The sequence below is a fragment of the Canis lupus genome, chromosome 8 (assembly GCF_048164855.1).
Source record: "Canis lupus baileyi chromosome 8, mCanLup2.hap1, whole genome shotgun sequence".
Lineage (NCBI taxonomy): Eukaryota > Metazoa > Chordata > Mammalia > Carnivora > Canidae > Canis > Canis lupus.
This window is the reverse complement of record NC_132845.1, coordinates 7,394,261-7,411,015: the sequence shown is the minus strand read 5'-3', so window position 1 is coordinate 7,411,015 and position 16,755 is coordinate 7,394,261. Positions and strand designations below refer to the sequence as shown.

Genomic DNA, 16,755 nt, shown 5'->3' with positions numbered 1-16,755 from the left:
AAACCTAAATCTGGACACATTTTACTAAATTCCATTCCTTCATAAGCATGCAATAACTTTATACCCTCATAATGAGAATTTTTTCTCTGAGCCTCAATATCATAAAACTTTTCATGTTACCAATTAGACTTCATGTATATAACCCTGACAGATATTTTTAAAACTGACCAGAAAAGTCTCCATTGTTGAGTACTTGGGTTGTTTCTAATCATTCACTAATATAAAAAATTCTGCAATGAACATTCTAGCTTTTGTTTCTCTTCTTGTAAATGATTTCCTTAGGCTAAATTCCCAGAAGTGTAAATATAGCATCAAAGGATATGGACATTTTTATGTGTGCTGAAAGCCTTTCTGAAGCGTTTACATTGCTACAGTAGGATATGAGTTTTGTAGTTTCACCAGTATTTTACCAGCAGTGACTGCTACACTTTAAAAATGATTTCTATTTTGACAGATGTAAAATGGTAACTGCTTATGGTTTTTAATCTATGTATTTCTGTGGGTTGCTCTCTCAAGAACCCCGGGGTGCTATGTATAGGATGCTCCTTGGCACCATGTGCGAAGTAGTAGTCAGAATAAACAGATACATAAATAAAATGGGTCACTCCAGAGCAATTTCTGTTCATTGAGACCTCTCTCCTCTTCTAAATAAAAGATGATCTAGGAAGTTGATGTAAGTTTGTATCTCCTTATGTCTTAGACTGTGTCATCACCACAGTGATTTAACCCAACTATCTGAAACTGAAGGTTGGTTTTTCAGGAGACTAACAATATTCAACCTAGATTTATTTGATATTAGGGCTATTACAAACCATGACAGGGAGAAATGTTTGTTACGACACAATTTATTTTTATACGCGCATCCTTTATACCAAGAGTCATAAAGCATTTTACAGTGATGCATAAGCTAATGGTCCTTGTAGAATGCTGATTTTTCTATGTTTATTTAACTTGTGATGAAAAAGTGGTTGTTTTATTTTCTGGCAGGTAACAGCTGACTTCCCAACAACTGTGTTCAAGAAAATAATCCCAGAGGTTAGGAAAGACCAGAGACCTGGATCATCACGATTTACCCTTTCTCAGTGCCTCACACAGGACTGAGGAAATGCAATGTGGTGAAAACAGAGGAGAAGGAAAAAACATTAAGAAAAAGCAACAACAACCCTCACCAACAGAGAAAATCTGTCAACCAAGTAATATTTTTTCATAAAAGAAGTGAAAACCACTCTCCTGTCTTTCCCCAGGAAGTGCGCAGCTCCTCAGCTCAGTGTAGGGCTGATATGACATTTAAATGATAAAGTAAGACAATTTGAAGTTCACCATATCAAACACAGCAATGGCTCCCCAAGGAACGAGAAAGAAGAATCAATGGCTGTACTGTTGGATGCTTTAGGCCTGTGGTATTATTTTCATAAATTAAATTTATAACTGGCTGGCTGGCTTTCTTTTGCCTTTTTATTGAAGTCAAAACATCATAACTCCCCATCGAGATGGTACTGACAGTTTTCGGATAGACTTGTTGGCTTTCTCTTTTCTTTTAGCCCAAGTCCCTCATCCGAATGCAGAAAATCTGGGAAGTGCTTGCTTCCAAGGGAATAAAGTGTAGGGGAGGATTCTTCTAAAACCACAGAGAAGTGACTCAGCCAGTCAATGGGAAAGTCTTTATTCTCCAAGGACACAAGTTCAAAATCTGGAACCAGGAGAAAGTCTCATCAGGTCACAGGGTGAGTCAGTCAACATCTAAAATGCAGAAAATTCAATGTTTGATTGTTATTCACTTGAGGGTTCTCCAGGTCCTTTGTTAAGATGTGGTTCATTTATTCTTTCTCCCTCTCCATCAAACTTCATGCTCTCTACTCTTGTACCGTTGGAAGGGAAGGAGATGAATCCCAGTCAGATTTTTTTTTTCAATTTATAGAATGCCTGATTAAAAAATATGTATTTAGGGGCACCTGAGTCAACTGACTGCCTTCTGCTCAGTTCAAGATCCCGGAGTCCTGGGATGGAGCCCTACGTTGGGCCCCACACTCGGTGAGGAATCTGCCTGTCCCTCTCCTTCTGCCTCTCCCTCTGCTTGTGTTCTCTCTCTCTCCCTCTCTCTCTTTCTGTGTTTCTCAAATAAATAAAATAAATCTTAAAAAAAATATAAAAGCTTTGATGAAATCAAACATGATGGCAAGTGTGACCTTTGCAAAGTTAATGGCACAAAGAGGCTTTTGAGAGATGAAACAATGGAAAGAACACTTGAGTCACATGGGCCTGAGTTCAAATCTCTGTTCTGAAGCTAGCTGTGCAACCCTGGACAAGTCACCTATCCTCTTCAACTCCTGGCTTCTCTGTCTATAAAATGGAATAAGGAGCTGCCTCACAGAGTAATTGCAATGATTAAGTAAGATGATAATTTAAAGATTCTAGTATGATGCCTGTAGAGTACAATGCCTGGCAGACAGCAGGCAATGAGTAAGTGGCCACTGATTCTGCTATTGCTGTTGCCAGGGGTTTAAATAATTAGCTCATTCTTTTACCATCTTCCCTGAGAGTAGATAGCAACACTCAACTAGGACTCACAAGGGGGGTGGGGGGTTGTGGCAAATTTGTTAGCAAGATGGTGAGTTCTCTTGCTCTCCTGCAAGACCCTTCCTCCCAGGAAACTCACCGCAAAGCCTAATGAAGCAGGTAATTAACAATGAAGGCTACGACCATTACATGGGTCGTGATCAGCATCACCCACAATGACAAATATTTATTGAGCTTTTCAAAGGTATCAATTGGATAGAGATAAAATATATTTGTAGGAACCAGAGGTTGTGGTTTTAAATACCTTTCCATATTGATTAATAAGATGACTTCCTGGAAACAGATATAAAAAATAAATAAGTCTCTTGAAATTGTTTCAGCTGTGTGTGTCAGAAACTTAGCTAAGGCATTAAGTTGGAAGAATGAAAAGATCTTAAAGAAGATGTTTAGAATTAAAGTAGTGCTCAGTCAAGGTACAGAGTGCTGAAAGGATAACTTAGGAAGTGTGGGCGTGGTGTGGCAAAGCCATGATAGATAGTGCTATAGGCCATGATGGATAGTGCTGGGCAACAGTTGGTGGGGGGGAGGGCTGGAGGAACATGAGGAGGGGGAGGGGGTCACTAGGAAGATAGAAAGAAACAGCTGTATGGAGAGGGCATCTGAAGAAGGTGTAATTTTGGCAAGGGCAATAAACCCAGCCTAGAGTGAACTTGCAAGGAGGTATCTGGGAGAAAAAAATACTCCAACCTCACTCTCCTCCTTCTTACTGGTCTTCTGCTAGTACTCCCACTGGCTAAACACAACCAAAGTCCAGGGAGCTAGAGAGCTGTTGGCTGTCATCTATAGAGGTCAACCTCCAGGACAGAGAGCAAGGCGAAGGGTATAGAGTGGCTTGGGGGGTAGGGGGGTGGGGGCAGCAAATGGAAGATCTTGAGCCTACCCACAGACCCAGGTAAGATGAAAGCAAATCCTAGAGTAGGAAGGCAGTGAGACCAGACAGTTCTTTAGAACAGGGATTGTGTCTTGCTTGCTTTTGTACCTGGTTGTCCAACAAGTGCCTAGCTCAGAATAAGCACTCAACAAATATTTGTTTTAGGAAGAGCAGTATTGCTTGGACATTCACTTCAATATTAGATTTTTAAAGAATATTTTCAATTTGCCACTAAAACGATCAAAAGCTTGTCTCCGCAGAGTCACAGAGAAACATGAAAATAGACAAAGTGACAAAAGTTTGGCACATGAAGTCAAAACTGTCTTATCTCCAATGAGCTGTGCAAGGCAGCTCTGCACATGAATGCATTCCACAGCAAAGTTTGGCTCCTTCACAGCAAGTTCAAGTTTAAATCCTATATTAACACTATTGACTGATATAAAGGGAGCCTCCACAATTTACCTAAAGGAGTGGTGCTTTCATGTAAACACTTGGAGGAGCAAATGTAAAGAAGAGGACAAAATGGAATAAGTCTGCAAATTTAAAGGTAAGCTTCCACTATTAGAAAACTTAAAAAATGTTTACGCTTTTTCCTATTAAAATTATCTATAGTATTTTTGCTTTTGATCAGATGATGTTAAAATAGTTGTCCTGGGATTACATTTCCTAAACCTTGGCCATGTTTTTATGTTTTTATTTAAATTCTAGTTAATTAACATGCAGTGTGAAATATTAGCTCCAGGTGTACAATATAGTGATTCAACACTTCTATACAGCACCCAGTGCTCATCACAAGTGCCCTCCTAATTCCCATCACCTATTTAGCCCCTCCCCCTACCCACCTCCCTTCTAGTAACCATCAGTTTGTTCCCTATAGTTATGAGCCTGTTTCTTGGTTTGCCCCTCTCTTTCTCTTTTTTCTCCCTTTGCTCATTTGTTGCGTTTCCTAAATTCCACATATTAGTGAAATTGTATGGTTACTTGTCCTTCTATGACTGACTTATTTTGCTTAGTATATACTCTCTAGGTCCAACCACGTTGTTGTAAATGGCAAGATTTCATTCTTCTTTATGGCTTTCTTATTCCATGGTGTGTGTGTATATATATATATATACCATAGCTTCTTTATCCATTCATCAATGTACAGATACTTAGGCTCTTTCCATAATTTCGCTATTGTAGATAATGCTGCTAAAGACATAGGGGTGCACGTATCCCTTTGAATTAGTATTTTAGTATTCTTTGGATAAATACTTAGTAGTGTGATTGCTGGTCATAGGGTAGCTCTATTTTTCACTTTTGAGGCACTTCCATGCTGTTCTCCAGAGTGGCCGCATCAGTTTGCATTCCCATCAACAGTGCAAGAAGGTTCCGCTTTCTCCACATCCTTGCCAACATCTGTTGTTTCCCGTGTTTTTGATTTTAGCCTTTCTGACAAGTGTGAGGTGATATCTCACTGTAGTTTTGATGTGCATTTCCCTGCTGATGAGTGATGTTGAGCATCTTTTCATGTGTCTGTTGGCTATCTGGATGTCTTCTTTAGAAAAATGTCTATTCATACCTTCTGCCCATTTTTAATTGGATTATTTGTTTTTTGGAGGTGTTGAGTTTTAGAAGTTCTTTAAATATGTTGGACACTAACTGTTTATCAGATATATCATTCGGAAATATCTTCTCCCATTCTATAGGTTGCTTTTCAGTTTTATTGATGGTTTCCTTTGTTGTACAGAAGCTTTTTATTTTGATGTAGTCCCAATAGTTTATTTTTGATTTTGCTTCTCTTGCCTCAGGACACAAATCTAGAAAGAAGTTGCTATAGCCTATGCCAAAGAAGTTACTGCCTGTGTTCTCTTCTAGGATTTTTGTGGTTTCAGGTCTCACATTTAGGTCTTTAATCCATTTTTGAATTTATTTTTGTGTGTGCTGTAAGAAAGTAGTCCAGTTTCATTCTTTTGCATGTAGCTGTCCAGTTTTCCCAACACCATTTGTTGAAGAGACATTTTTTCCCCATTGCATATTCTTTCGTCCTTTGTTGAAGATGAGTTGACCATGTAGTGTGGATCCATGTATGGGTTTTCTATTCTGTTCCATTGATCTACGCGTCCATTTTTGTGTTTTAGTTTTAACCTTGGCCATATTTTTACAAAAGCTGACTAAAAGGAAAACTTCAGGAGCTGTTTTTTTTTTTTTTTTGGATTTTAAGTAATATCTACACCCAATGTGGGGCTCGGACATACAACCCCGAGATCAAGAGTCATATGCTCTACCAATTGAGCCAGCCAGGTGACCCTTCAGAATTATGTAAGTAGGACAAGGGATGTTTGACCACAAGTCAAACACTAGGGTGTCATTTAGGACAGTGTACTTCAAACAGTAGCAATATACCTCACCTAGTAATCTAGTACACACTCAGATATATATTGCGTCACAATGTAAAATGTTTTTCTTAACGTAGATAGTGGTTAAACATTTTGAAATACACTGCCTTAAATGCCAATATGCATTTGCTCTGCTTAAAACATGCCTTAGTATATGATAGTTAATCAGTACTATTGATATATATGTATTCCCTATTTACCCATTCATCTAAAACAAATACTGTGTCTTTCTATGTGTCATGCATACTGATAAGCTGTATTCTTTTGTAGTCTGTTTTTTTTGCTTTTAAAAAAAGTGCTGACTGCCACCTACTAAATTGATTTCAAGACCCACTAATGGGTAGAGACCTATAGTTTTAAAAGGCCTGATTTGGTTTAGCTCATATATAAGTGCCATTTGTGGAAAATAAGAAAACACAAGTCTGCCTAAAAAATGAAATGATAGGGAGTGAATAAACTGAGGAGAAAAACAAGAGGTAATTTATCCAGAGCCTATGGAGATGGCTGGGCCAATTTTATATTATAAACCGCAAGAGTGAGAGCAGAAAACAATCTATTAATTCAGTTCCATACATTAATTTCCCCCTATTAATTCAATCATTCATTCCACAAACTTTTGAGTTCCTGCTCTGTGTTGTCCAGAGATAAAAGACACAGTGCCTATGCTCATCAGAAGTTCATGATCTGGGAAGATGGAGACAAGTATAGAGATAATTACCATATGGATGGCAACAGTTGCTCTAGATACACAGGGTGCCGAGCAAAAGGAGGCAGTGGGGTCAGCCCACCTGGAAAAGTCAGGTGCACTGCCTAGGGGAGGCCATGCTCAAGACATGCTAGGTACCTTTAAGAACCTGTCCAGCTTGCATTTTCAGGGTTGCAGTCAGGGTAACCCAGCTCTGTATCTTTATTCTGCCTTTATGATCTCAGTGACTTTGAACAACCTTCTGAGCCTCACTCCTTCCACCTGTAAAATGAAAGAGCAATACCACACACCTAGCAGGGTTACAGGAAGGATTAAGTGGGATTATATCCAATAAGGTGCCAAGCACAGAAAACAAGAATCCAACAGTATCATTGTCAACATCAAGAGCTTCATTCTTTTTTCTTCTCAATGTTGGTAGCAAGAGCTTCCTTGCAAAATGGTATCCTGACTTTGAAGCTGGGTCTTCTGAACTTGTCACAAGGTTGGGAGATGCTCATGCTAGGACAGAGACCACAGCCTGAAGTCTTTAGAGAAGAAGGACCTGGAATAAAGGCTCCAGCATGATGCACTTTTGGTCTGGAGTTCTTTTCCTGAGCTTTAATACTGTTGTCTGAAGTGTTTAATTGTGTAATTTTAAATATTTTGATGTTTTTGAGGCTTAAGGGCACAGGATATAATTACTTAGAGATGAAATGTAAGATAAAGAAGGAAGCGCTATCAAACTCCAAAGTCTGCCATGGGCAACCACCAGGGGAGAAACTACTTAAATATAAAACACAGCTTATTAAAGTTGTACTAAGATTCAAATGATAACTGATCACTGATCACCATGTGTTTTGCATAGTTAGAGAATTCCATGGAGGGTATGAACTACGAGCAGATACAGAGGTTCATAAAGAACAATTTTGTAGGTGAGAAGAAAAAAGCAGAACCATATTAAATAAGACAATGACCAATCTTGACTGTCAAGATTCAATTTCCACTTCCAGTTTTCCTAAGTTAGATCTTTTTGTGCTATGATCTTACTTCAATAAATAAGACATTCAGATAAAATGATTGTATTACTTCCACTCATCCTACTCAAAATCCACAGAAGCCTAATCTAACCACTGTAAAATCTGCTACCATTCCTTCTCTTATCCATCAACCCAAAAAGCTTAAACAAAATCAGAAATTCTGAGTCTCCCACCTAGTGATTCTAAAAAAAAAAAAATCACCCACATTATCAGGCTGTTTCCATTGAGAATGATTTTAGTGATGTGAAGAAGAAAAGTAAATGCTCTTTAAAAGACTCTATTTCTATATTAAATCAAATAAATAAAAGATAACAGGATGCTGGTTAGGTTTATAATCTTGTTACTGCGTAGAGCAATTGCTAATGCAAATGAAAAATAATGGAGTCAGGCCCATTCAGCAATTGTCTTTGACAGCAATGCAGACTCCTAGAAACCCTCATTGATCAAACTTCAGATGCAACAGTGAGACTTGGTTCCGCAGTGTCTCATTTATTTGTTGCAATCAAAGATTGGCTTACTTCTTGACAGATAGAGCCAGAGGACCAATGATCAAAGGGAAATTAATGAGAAAGGGACTTCTTAGTGAATTGGGGACAAAAAACTTAGCAAAATGTATCACTGAGAGTTTTTCAAATTGTGTGATTTCTAATACAATGACTGATCAGCAGCTTCCATTTGTCTCAAGTTTTATGCTTAAAACATCATGGCACAAAGACAAACAACCCAATTAAAATAATGGGCAAAAGATGTGACATGTCTCCAAAAAAAGATATATAAATGGCCACAGAGCACATGAAAAGATGCTCAATGTCATTATTCATTATGGACGTGCAAACCCAAACTACAGTGAGATGCCACCTCACATAGATTAGGATGGCTATTAAAAAAAAAAAGAAAAAAAGAAAGAAAGAAAGAAAGAAAGAAAGGAAAAGAAAAGAAAGAAAAGAAAAGAAAAGAAAGAAAAGAAAAGAAAAGAAAAGAAAAGAAAAGAAAAGAAAAGAAAAGAATATGTGTCTGCAAGGATATAGAGAAATTGGAACCCTCAAACACTGCCAGTAGGAATGTACAATACTGCAGTCACTGTAGAAAACAATTTGGCAGTCCTTCAATAAATTAAACATAGAACTATCGTATGACCTAGCAATACCATTCCTAGGTATATACCCCAAAGAATTGAAAACTGGTGTGTGAGCAAAGAGATCTTTTTTTTTGAAAAAGTTCATAGCAGCACTATTCACCACAGCCAAAAGCTGAAAACAATTCAAACGTCCATCAACTGATGAATGGATGAACAAAATAGAGTATCTTATTCAACCATAAAAAGGAATGAAGCACTGAGATATGCTAGAACATGGATGAATCTTGAACACAGCATGCTAAATGAAAAAGAGCCAGACACATAAAGGCCGTATAACCATATGATTCTATTTATAGGAAATATCCAGAATAAGCAATTTCATAGAGCTAGAAAACAGATAGTAAGTGATTGCCAGGGGCTGGGGGAGGAATAGAGAGCAACCATTTTAATGGGAATGGCTCTTCCTCTGGGGTGATGAAATGGTCTGAAACTAGACAGTAGTGATGGATGCACAACATTGTAAATATACTAAATAGCAATGAATTGTACACTTTAAAATGGTTACAATGGTAAATTTTATGCAATGTGTATTTTAACACACACACACACACACACACACACACACACCCTCATGGCAATTCCAGAAGTTTTTAATAGAACTGAGGGAAGTGCTTACAGGTAGCAATATGTCTGAAAGGGCTCTAGAAGCTCTGCATCAAAATTGTGTTTGCTAAACAGGAATATGGTTTTCATTTAGACTGGGTATTTACATAGAATGCCTGAGAGGAGACTGGTGGAGATCAAGGAAGGGGAAAACTTCTGGGAACCACCCCATATACCACCAATATTAAAACATCTTACAGAAGAGGCCAGTTTTTCCATTCTAAAGTAATCATTATGGGATACTACTCCTTGTAGTGGACACAGAAAATAAATCAGACTTTGTGTACTCAACAAAGTTCACATTTTGTTATCTCTATTCATTTAAGCAAACATGGCTTATAATTTCTGCTCCCAGTGTCACCACTTTTCTCCCCTGCAATACAGAAACACTGCTAATTTTCTTCTCCGCTCCCCTGGCATTTTTTATTATTTTGAGTAGCAACAGGGAGCAAGCATGTTTACATAAATGTAATAAGCTACTCCCCTCAGCAGCCCACAATCAATTTCATTCTTTCCCCATATTTCTCTATTAGACAGTGATGCTTTATTGTCTAAGGGCACTATTTTAATTTGCCAGCCCATCTTGAATTCAAGTTTCAAAGCAAGAAAATGGAAGGAACTTCATTCCTCAGAGCTGATGGCTTACAGGTTGTTTCGGTACAACTTAAGCATAGGTATGTGCGCTCCCAGGGATATTTACCAACATGCCAGGAGGTATATAAATCCCAGAAATAATATGGTACATCTTTCTGAACTGTCAGTTTCACTCCATGATAAGGGATCTAAGAACATTACTTTTATATTAAAACAGATACATTATGGAAGAAGATGCAATATCTACATGTATTTTTAAGGTTATACAAGACTTAAAAGCAATTGCTTACTAGCTTCCAGCTTCTGCAGGGGCAAGTTCATTCTCCCCAGCCTTTAAGAATATGTAAAAGCACTTTGTAAACTACAGAAGTGCAGCACTGGGCATGCCAGTGGAAAAGTATGAGGGCCCCCTCTAGTACCACACTGAGAAGTCAGTCTTGTTGCAGAATTATATTGTTCTTTATATTGAGTTTGCAAAGTGTTTTTACATACATAATTGATCCCATCCTTACGATGTCCCCGTGAGGTTTATATTTTATAGAGAAAGGTAAGGTGGCTCTGAACACTTAAGCAATTTTTCATTTATAGGGTTAGAAACAGTCAGACTAAGAATCCAAGATACACTCGAAAAGGCAAAGCAAAATGGCAAGCTAAGAGAGAGAGATACAGTACTGATTCAAAGTCTGTACTTAGAGAATCGTGATGCAGCTGCACTCCTCTCCCAGAAAAGAGGCAAAGAATTCTCCAGTGTAATTGAAACAAAGAGAATGGTAGGAATAATGGAAAGTGGGGATGAAACCTTGTGGCTGAAAACCCTGAATCTGCATACAGAATGGGGTGATCCTCAGCCCCCTGGCAATCACATTGTGTCCCCAGGTGATTGGAGTGTTTTCTGGAGACGTTAAGTATCTCCCTAAAGTAAAATCTACATGTACAAATTAGGAGTCCTCCCAAAAAAGCTGGCTCAGCAAGCTCAAGCTACAGTGAACACAAAACGCTCCATGCAATACACAACTTTCAATCAGACTTAATTCTTTGTATTATTCTTAAATATAAATCAGCAGCAGAGGTTGCCATAAATTGAGGAAAGCTTACAAAATAAAAGCCAAAAATCAGAACAATCAGAAAAAAGGAAATAATAAAAAAACAATATGCATATATAATATGTGCAGGAACTGAAGAAAATGTAATGACATCATGTAAATAAGAAAAAAACATTGCGTCTGTAAAACAAGAACAGGTAGCTAGGAAACAGAAACAATTGAGAATGCAAAAGAACTCTTGAAAATGAAATTTTTAAAAACGATTTTATGTATTTATTCATGAGAGACACAGAGAGGGAGAGGCATAGGGAGAGGGAGAAGCAGGCTCCCTGTGGGGAGCTGGATGTGGGAGTCGATCCCAGAACCCTGGGATCATGCCCTAGGCTGAAGGCAGATGCTCAATCACTGAGCCACCAAGGTGTCCCTGAAAATGAAAATTTTAATAGCTGAATATTTAAAACCTAGTAATTTGCATGTACATTTAAGTGAATCTGCCAGAAAGCAGAAAAAAAGAACAAAGAGGTAAAAGGTAAAAAGAAATCTAGAGAATAAACCTACATCTAGTACAAAATTAATAGAAGTTCCAGAAAAAGAACCAAAAAAATGGATAGTATGAAATTATCAAAGAAATAATTCAAGAAAATTTCCCAGAGCAGAACAAATTGGAGTCTCCATATTCCAATTGCTTCCTGAAGCCTCAGTACAATCCACTTGAAAAAAAAAAAAAAAAGCATAACACACTAATATAACTCCAGAGACGAATATAAATTTTTAACAGTTTCTAATGAGAAAAAAACAGGTCAGGCACAAGGAAGGAAAAAAAATGAAAATCGTATCAGACCTCCCAACTAGAAAATGATGGAACAGTTCTTACAAAATTCTTAGGGAAAGGCCTCCCAGTTAATTTCTATATGCAATCAAACTACCAATCCAGTGTGAAGGTAGAATGAAGACTGTTCCAGACAAAAATGCAAAAAAACCTTATCTTTTTAATCCACTCTTTCTTAGGAAGCTTCTGGAAGATCTGATTTAACAAAATGAGGACACTAACCAAGAAAGAGGAAGAAAAGGATCCAGGAGCGAGCATCCAACAACAAATGTCACATGGGGATCCTGTAATGACAATCACACAAGAGGCCTCTAGGACAATCTGTCCAGACGTGGCACAGTGTTTGCATATTAGGGGGGCAAAATGACGTGCATATGGAAATGTGGATGGATTATTTAGAAAACTGTGTCAGTGAGAATACTAAGGAACTAAAATCATCCAAAAAAAAAAAAAAAAGTTTTTCAAGAAAAGAAATGTAACCATGGCATACTTCTTGGCTTTGCAATGAGTAACAGTCATACAGTTTTAAATATTGAACTTTTGCATTAACTAAAAATTATGATAAAGCTGTATTAGAAGAATGGGTAAAGAGCATATGTGGGGATGTGAGGGAGATGAATTCTCAACTGCCACCCCAGGAATTTCATAGCAAATGTCTAAACTCAAGACATCAGAGAAGTATATGTATGTTATTTAGAGACATGGGTATATACGTGCTGCTGAAGTGGGCACTAGAAACGCGGATATAAATAGCACCATCTAAAGGTACATGAAGGCCTTGCTTCTACAGGTAATAATGAAGTGTGGGGAGGAGTGGATGGGCTGCTATTTTTAAACAGATTTTTAAGTATATGCATGCATTAGTTTCATAAAGAATTAATTTTAAAAAGAACTCCATTCTGTCCAATATTAGAGAATTAAAGAAAGTTTGATATAACCAAATGCTACCCAGCCATCAAATACCATATCACAAAAATGTTCATTATGTATTGTTGGGGGGGTGGGGAATAAGAGCAGGTTACAGCTGTATTTCCTGTATGATCCTATTTTTTAACACACACACACACACACACACAGATACAAAAAGAAATGGTCCTTACCTGCAAACGACTTCTGGTCCAGCGTGGAGTGGAGGCACTCATATAAGCCGACCATCTTATATGATCTGTTCGTCAGTAAGATGCAGGGGTTCTCAAACTTGAGCATGCATCAGAGTCACACGGAGGGCTAGCTTGTTTCAACAAAGATTGCAGGGCCCCATGCCACACCTGGTTAACAGGTCTGGGAGGGAGGCAAGAATTTATATTTCTAAGACGTTCTTGGGACATGTTGATGCTGCTGGTCTGGGACTACACTTCGGATACCACGGAGATTGTTGTAAGCTGAGTTCTCCAACACACTTGGCCCAACACGGGCATCGGGGCAGGCTTTCTGGAGGAGATGCTCCCATCACATCCTAAATGGTTCTCCGTAGTCTCCCAAGTTCTTTTTTTTTTTTTTTTTTTTTTAAGATTTTATTTATTTATGAGAGACACAGAGAGAGGCAGAGACACAGGCAGAGGGAGAAGCAGACTCCATGCAGGGAGCCCAATGAGAGACTCGATCCCGGGACCCCAGGATTGCTGGGTACTAAACCGCTGAGCCACCCAGGGTGGGTGGCTCCCAAGTTCTGACCAAGGTCAAAAACCATTTTCAAATGCTAACAGAGCTTAATGGAAATTCTGGATTTGCCAATGATAAGATTGTATATACTTAGTAAAAACAGTGTATTTCCTTGCTTTTAATAGAATTCTCTAGTCAGGACTGGTAATTTCAGACAACTCAGCACCTCTGCTTGGCATTTTTGTATGCCCCTGAAGGACAACATGGAGAAATAGAAAAATGACTGCTTAAGAATTACAGTTTGATGACCAAAATTTTCTGAGGTAGAGATGACTGGGAGAAGCCCACATAAGTTTGGGGTCCTTGATAATGAAAAGAAGGGAGTCTTGATTTAGTCTCATAAGTAGAGGACATAAGACTTGCCCTGGGTTAGGTTCGAAGTCAGCCACAACTGCTTCCTGCTGGGACCCTGCTCATTGTAGATGCTGTTCCCCTGTTCGTGTCTCCAGAGAAGAGGGAATGGTGGAAAGTGGAGGAGGCAACACAAACATGAGTGACTCCCTACCAGAGCCCAGACACCATCCCATGCACCCGAGAGGCCCTGCAAAGGTAGGTGCATCCCTAAGTATGTAGGAGGGCAAGGACTCATCAGAAAGACTAATCTCTGCTCTCATGTTGGCCAGCTGATTTCTCCTCACTGATATTTTTTTTCACATTTGTTTCCCTCCCTACACAAAGGAAAAAAAAAAAAAAAAAGAGAGAGAGAGACTTGCAACATAAAGTCCAAACAGTATAAAATCCCATCATATAGACAGTCATCTGCCGACCGGGTGACGGGCACTGAGGGGGGCACTTGACAGGATGAGCACTGGGTGATATGCTATATGTTGGCAAATTGAATTCCAACAAAAAGAAAAAGAAAGAAAGAAGAAAGAAAGAAAGAAAGAAAGAAAGAAAGAAAGAAAGAAAGAAAGAAAGAAAAAGAAAGAAAGAAAGAAAGAAGAAAGAAAGAAAGAAAAAGAAAGAAAGAAAGAAAGAAGAGAGAGAGAGAAAGAAGAAAGAAAGAAAAGAAAGAAGAAAGAAAGAAAGAAAGAAAGTAAGTAAGAAAGAAAGAAAAGAAGTCATCTGCTGAGTCATCTGCTGAGCACTAAGTTGAAGGCACTGTGTGGAGCAGTACCTGGGATAGACGGGTGACCCTGTCATCTTCCAGAGCACAAGCACTTGCCCGTGAGCAAGCAGGTCATTAGTGGGAATACCACCACCTACACTCAAAGTGTATAAGCAGAGGCTGAAGGATGACAGGGTTTTGATTCGGGAATCTACCGCCTGGCTTCTCATGGCTGTTCTGTTACTTACTAGCTATGTGACCTTGACCAAGCTTTTTCTTTATTTATAATTAGGAGATAGAAAGACCCCCTGCTCTTTATTTCACAGGGGGGGGATGTAGGAATCCAATGACATCAAAATCAAAAAAATACTCTGGAAAATAAAGATTCTGTGCAAATGCATGGCAACATGACTGCCATTGTTATCTGCGAGGGATTTTCAGGATCAGAAGGACATACAAGGCTGGTCATGAGCTGGTTCCTCAAAGCTTCTCCATTTCTCTACAATGTTTCATGCCCGTCTTTAATTGGACCGTGTCTCAGCACAGTAGGTGTCCCAGAATTGGTATTGAATAAAAATTGTTAAATAAATGGGTAAACAAATGTTGTATAAGCTGTCTGGGAAAACTGGGGAACATGCTTCAAGCATGCAGGAAGTTTTCCTTCCTCAGCCTCAGAAAAATAGAGAAAGAAATCTAAATATCCTTTCATCTAACTCTAAGGCTGTATAATCTGATCTGTTTTTATAGAGTTGAATACCGAAGAGGGTTGCCATGCTGGCAGCCATTAGTTGAGTCACTAGTAGGGAAAAACTCTGAGTGTGGATACAGTGAAGTCTGCAGTTGGCCAAGCCTATCATAAATTAAAAGCTAACCTTCCTTCTCGAGGAGGGCGCCAACTTCTTTGCTTCTGATTCTGTAAAAATAGTCCATTCCATTTACTTGAAGCTATTGGGCTCAACTACTCTAATAAAACCACTTTAATGAAAATTTGTGTTGAGAAATAATTAGAAACACTATTTTCTATACTTGCATAATTGTTAATATGCCCAATTATACCTATTATAGAGTTTCCTAGAGAGGGAGAGTAAACAACATTTATGTGAAATATAGTTCTCTCGACATCTCTCTGGGGTGGAAGTCTGACCTCTTCATAATGCATAAGGCAAGATCAGAAGGCTATTTTCAATCATATCTTCATTTTCATATCATTTTATTTTAAAATTTATAGAATAATTTTTACAGAGCATCAGACTGCGCTTTAAAAACTTGGCAAGGCCCAAAAGAAGCTAAACCATAATCTCCCTCACACGTTGGGATTCCAAACTATTCAAAATAGAAAAAGAAGATTCTTTTTGGGATAGGGATTCTTGGTGGGTGTGGGGCAAGGAAGGAGAAAGGCGTTTAGGAACTATGGAGGGTCACGAGTTACTTCCCTGACCTGGTTAGCAATGCTGAGAACTCCTGCCTCGTGCTCTGCACAGAATCCTGCAGACAAGAGCAGAGCCCTTCCAATTCTAGGCTGAATGAACTGAAAGAGTCATCACTCTTTAAAGCCAAGTTGGAGCACACTGCCTTAACTTGTCCCAAGAACTGTTTGAATTAACAGTGACAGGTCTGCCTTTGGCTTTGGTTTGGCCAAGACTCTTGGCTCTTATAATTAAAAGGTATACCAGTAAGTGTGTTGGAATAAAAGCAAGCTGGCATTCTTAAGACTTCAGAAATAGAGACTTCAAGGAGGAGAAATCTTGAGTAATCATAATTATGACATTAGAGATGTTAGAGATCACAGAAGGAAGTTACAGAAAGCCAGTAATTTAGGGAGAAAAAAAAGAAAAGATCTTAAACATGGTAGGGGGCCCATTTTGTTCTTCCTTATCAGTCCTATGTGGGGGAAAAAAAAAAGTGAGGACTGAATTTCCCCAGGAGTCTGATGAAAGATGAATAGCCAAGTTGTTTCCACTCAATTTTTTGAGTCTTACATTCATTAAAGAACTACATACTTGGACTGGAAGTCACATTCTGTCAACGAAAGTCAAAAGAGGGTCCCTAAAAGGAGCAGTGTTTCAAGATGTCCACTGAGGCAGGATCCCTGCTGGGTGGCATGAGAATAATGCCAAGCTGGGGACCAGTCGGGGGTTCCCATCAAATAAGAGATCTGTTGTTGAGAACAGGTGGAAAAAACAATAATCTGTCCCTGGTTGACTGGGCAAAAAGCAGATACCTTTTCCCTAGTCCACACCATGGCTCACTAAAAGCCTGAGATGAGTTCTATCCCAAAACAGACCACTTC

The 16,755-nt window shown here is 38.7% G+C and overlaps 1 protein-coding gene across 5 annotated transcripts in view; it reads right to left on the bottom strand.

The window, feature by feature from the left end:
• ST6GALNAC3 (ST6 N-acetylgalactosaminide alpha-2,6-sialyltransferase 3) overlaps positions 1-16,755 on the bottom strand; it is a 522,366-nt gene that overhangs the window by 149,073 nt on the left and 356,538 nt on the right. Inside the window, exon 4 of one of the 5 annotated variants that reach the window (XM_072834111.1) lies at positions 12,856-13,036. The exons of the other annotated variants lie outside the window; for them this stretch is intronic. Coding sequence (XP_072690212.1) covers positions 12,928-13,036 — 109 coding nt within the window. The 3' untranslated portion in view covers positions 12,856-12,927. Of the gene's footprint in view, positions 1-12,855; positions 13,037-16,755 lie in introns of those variants that run through there. 5 annotated transcript variants of the gene reach the window in all.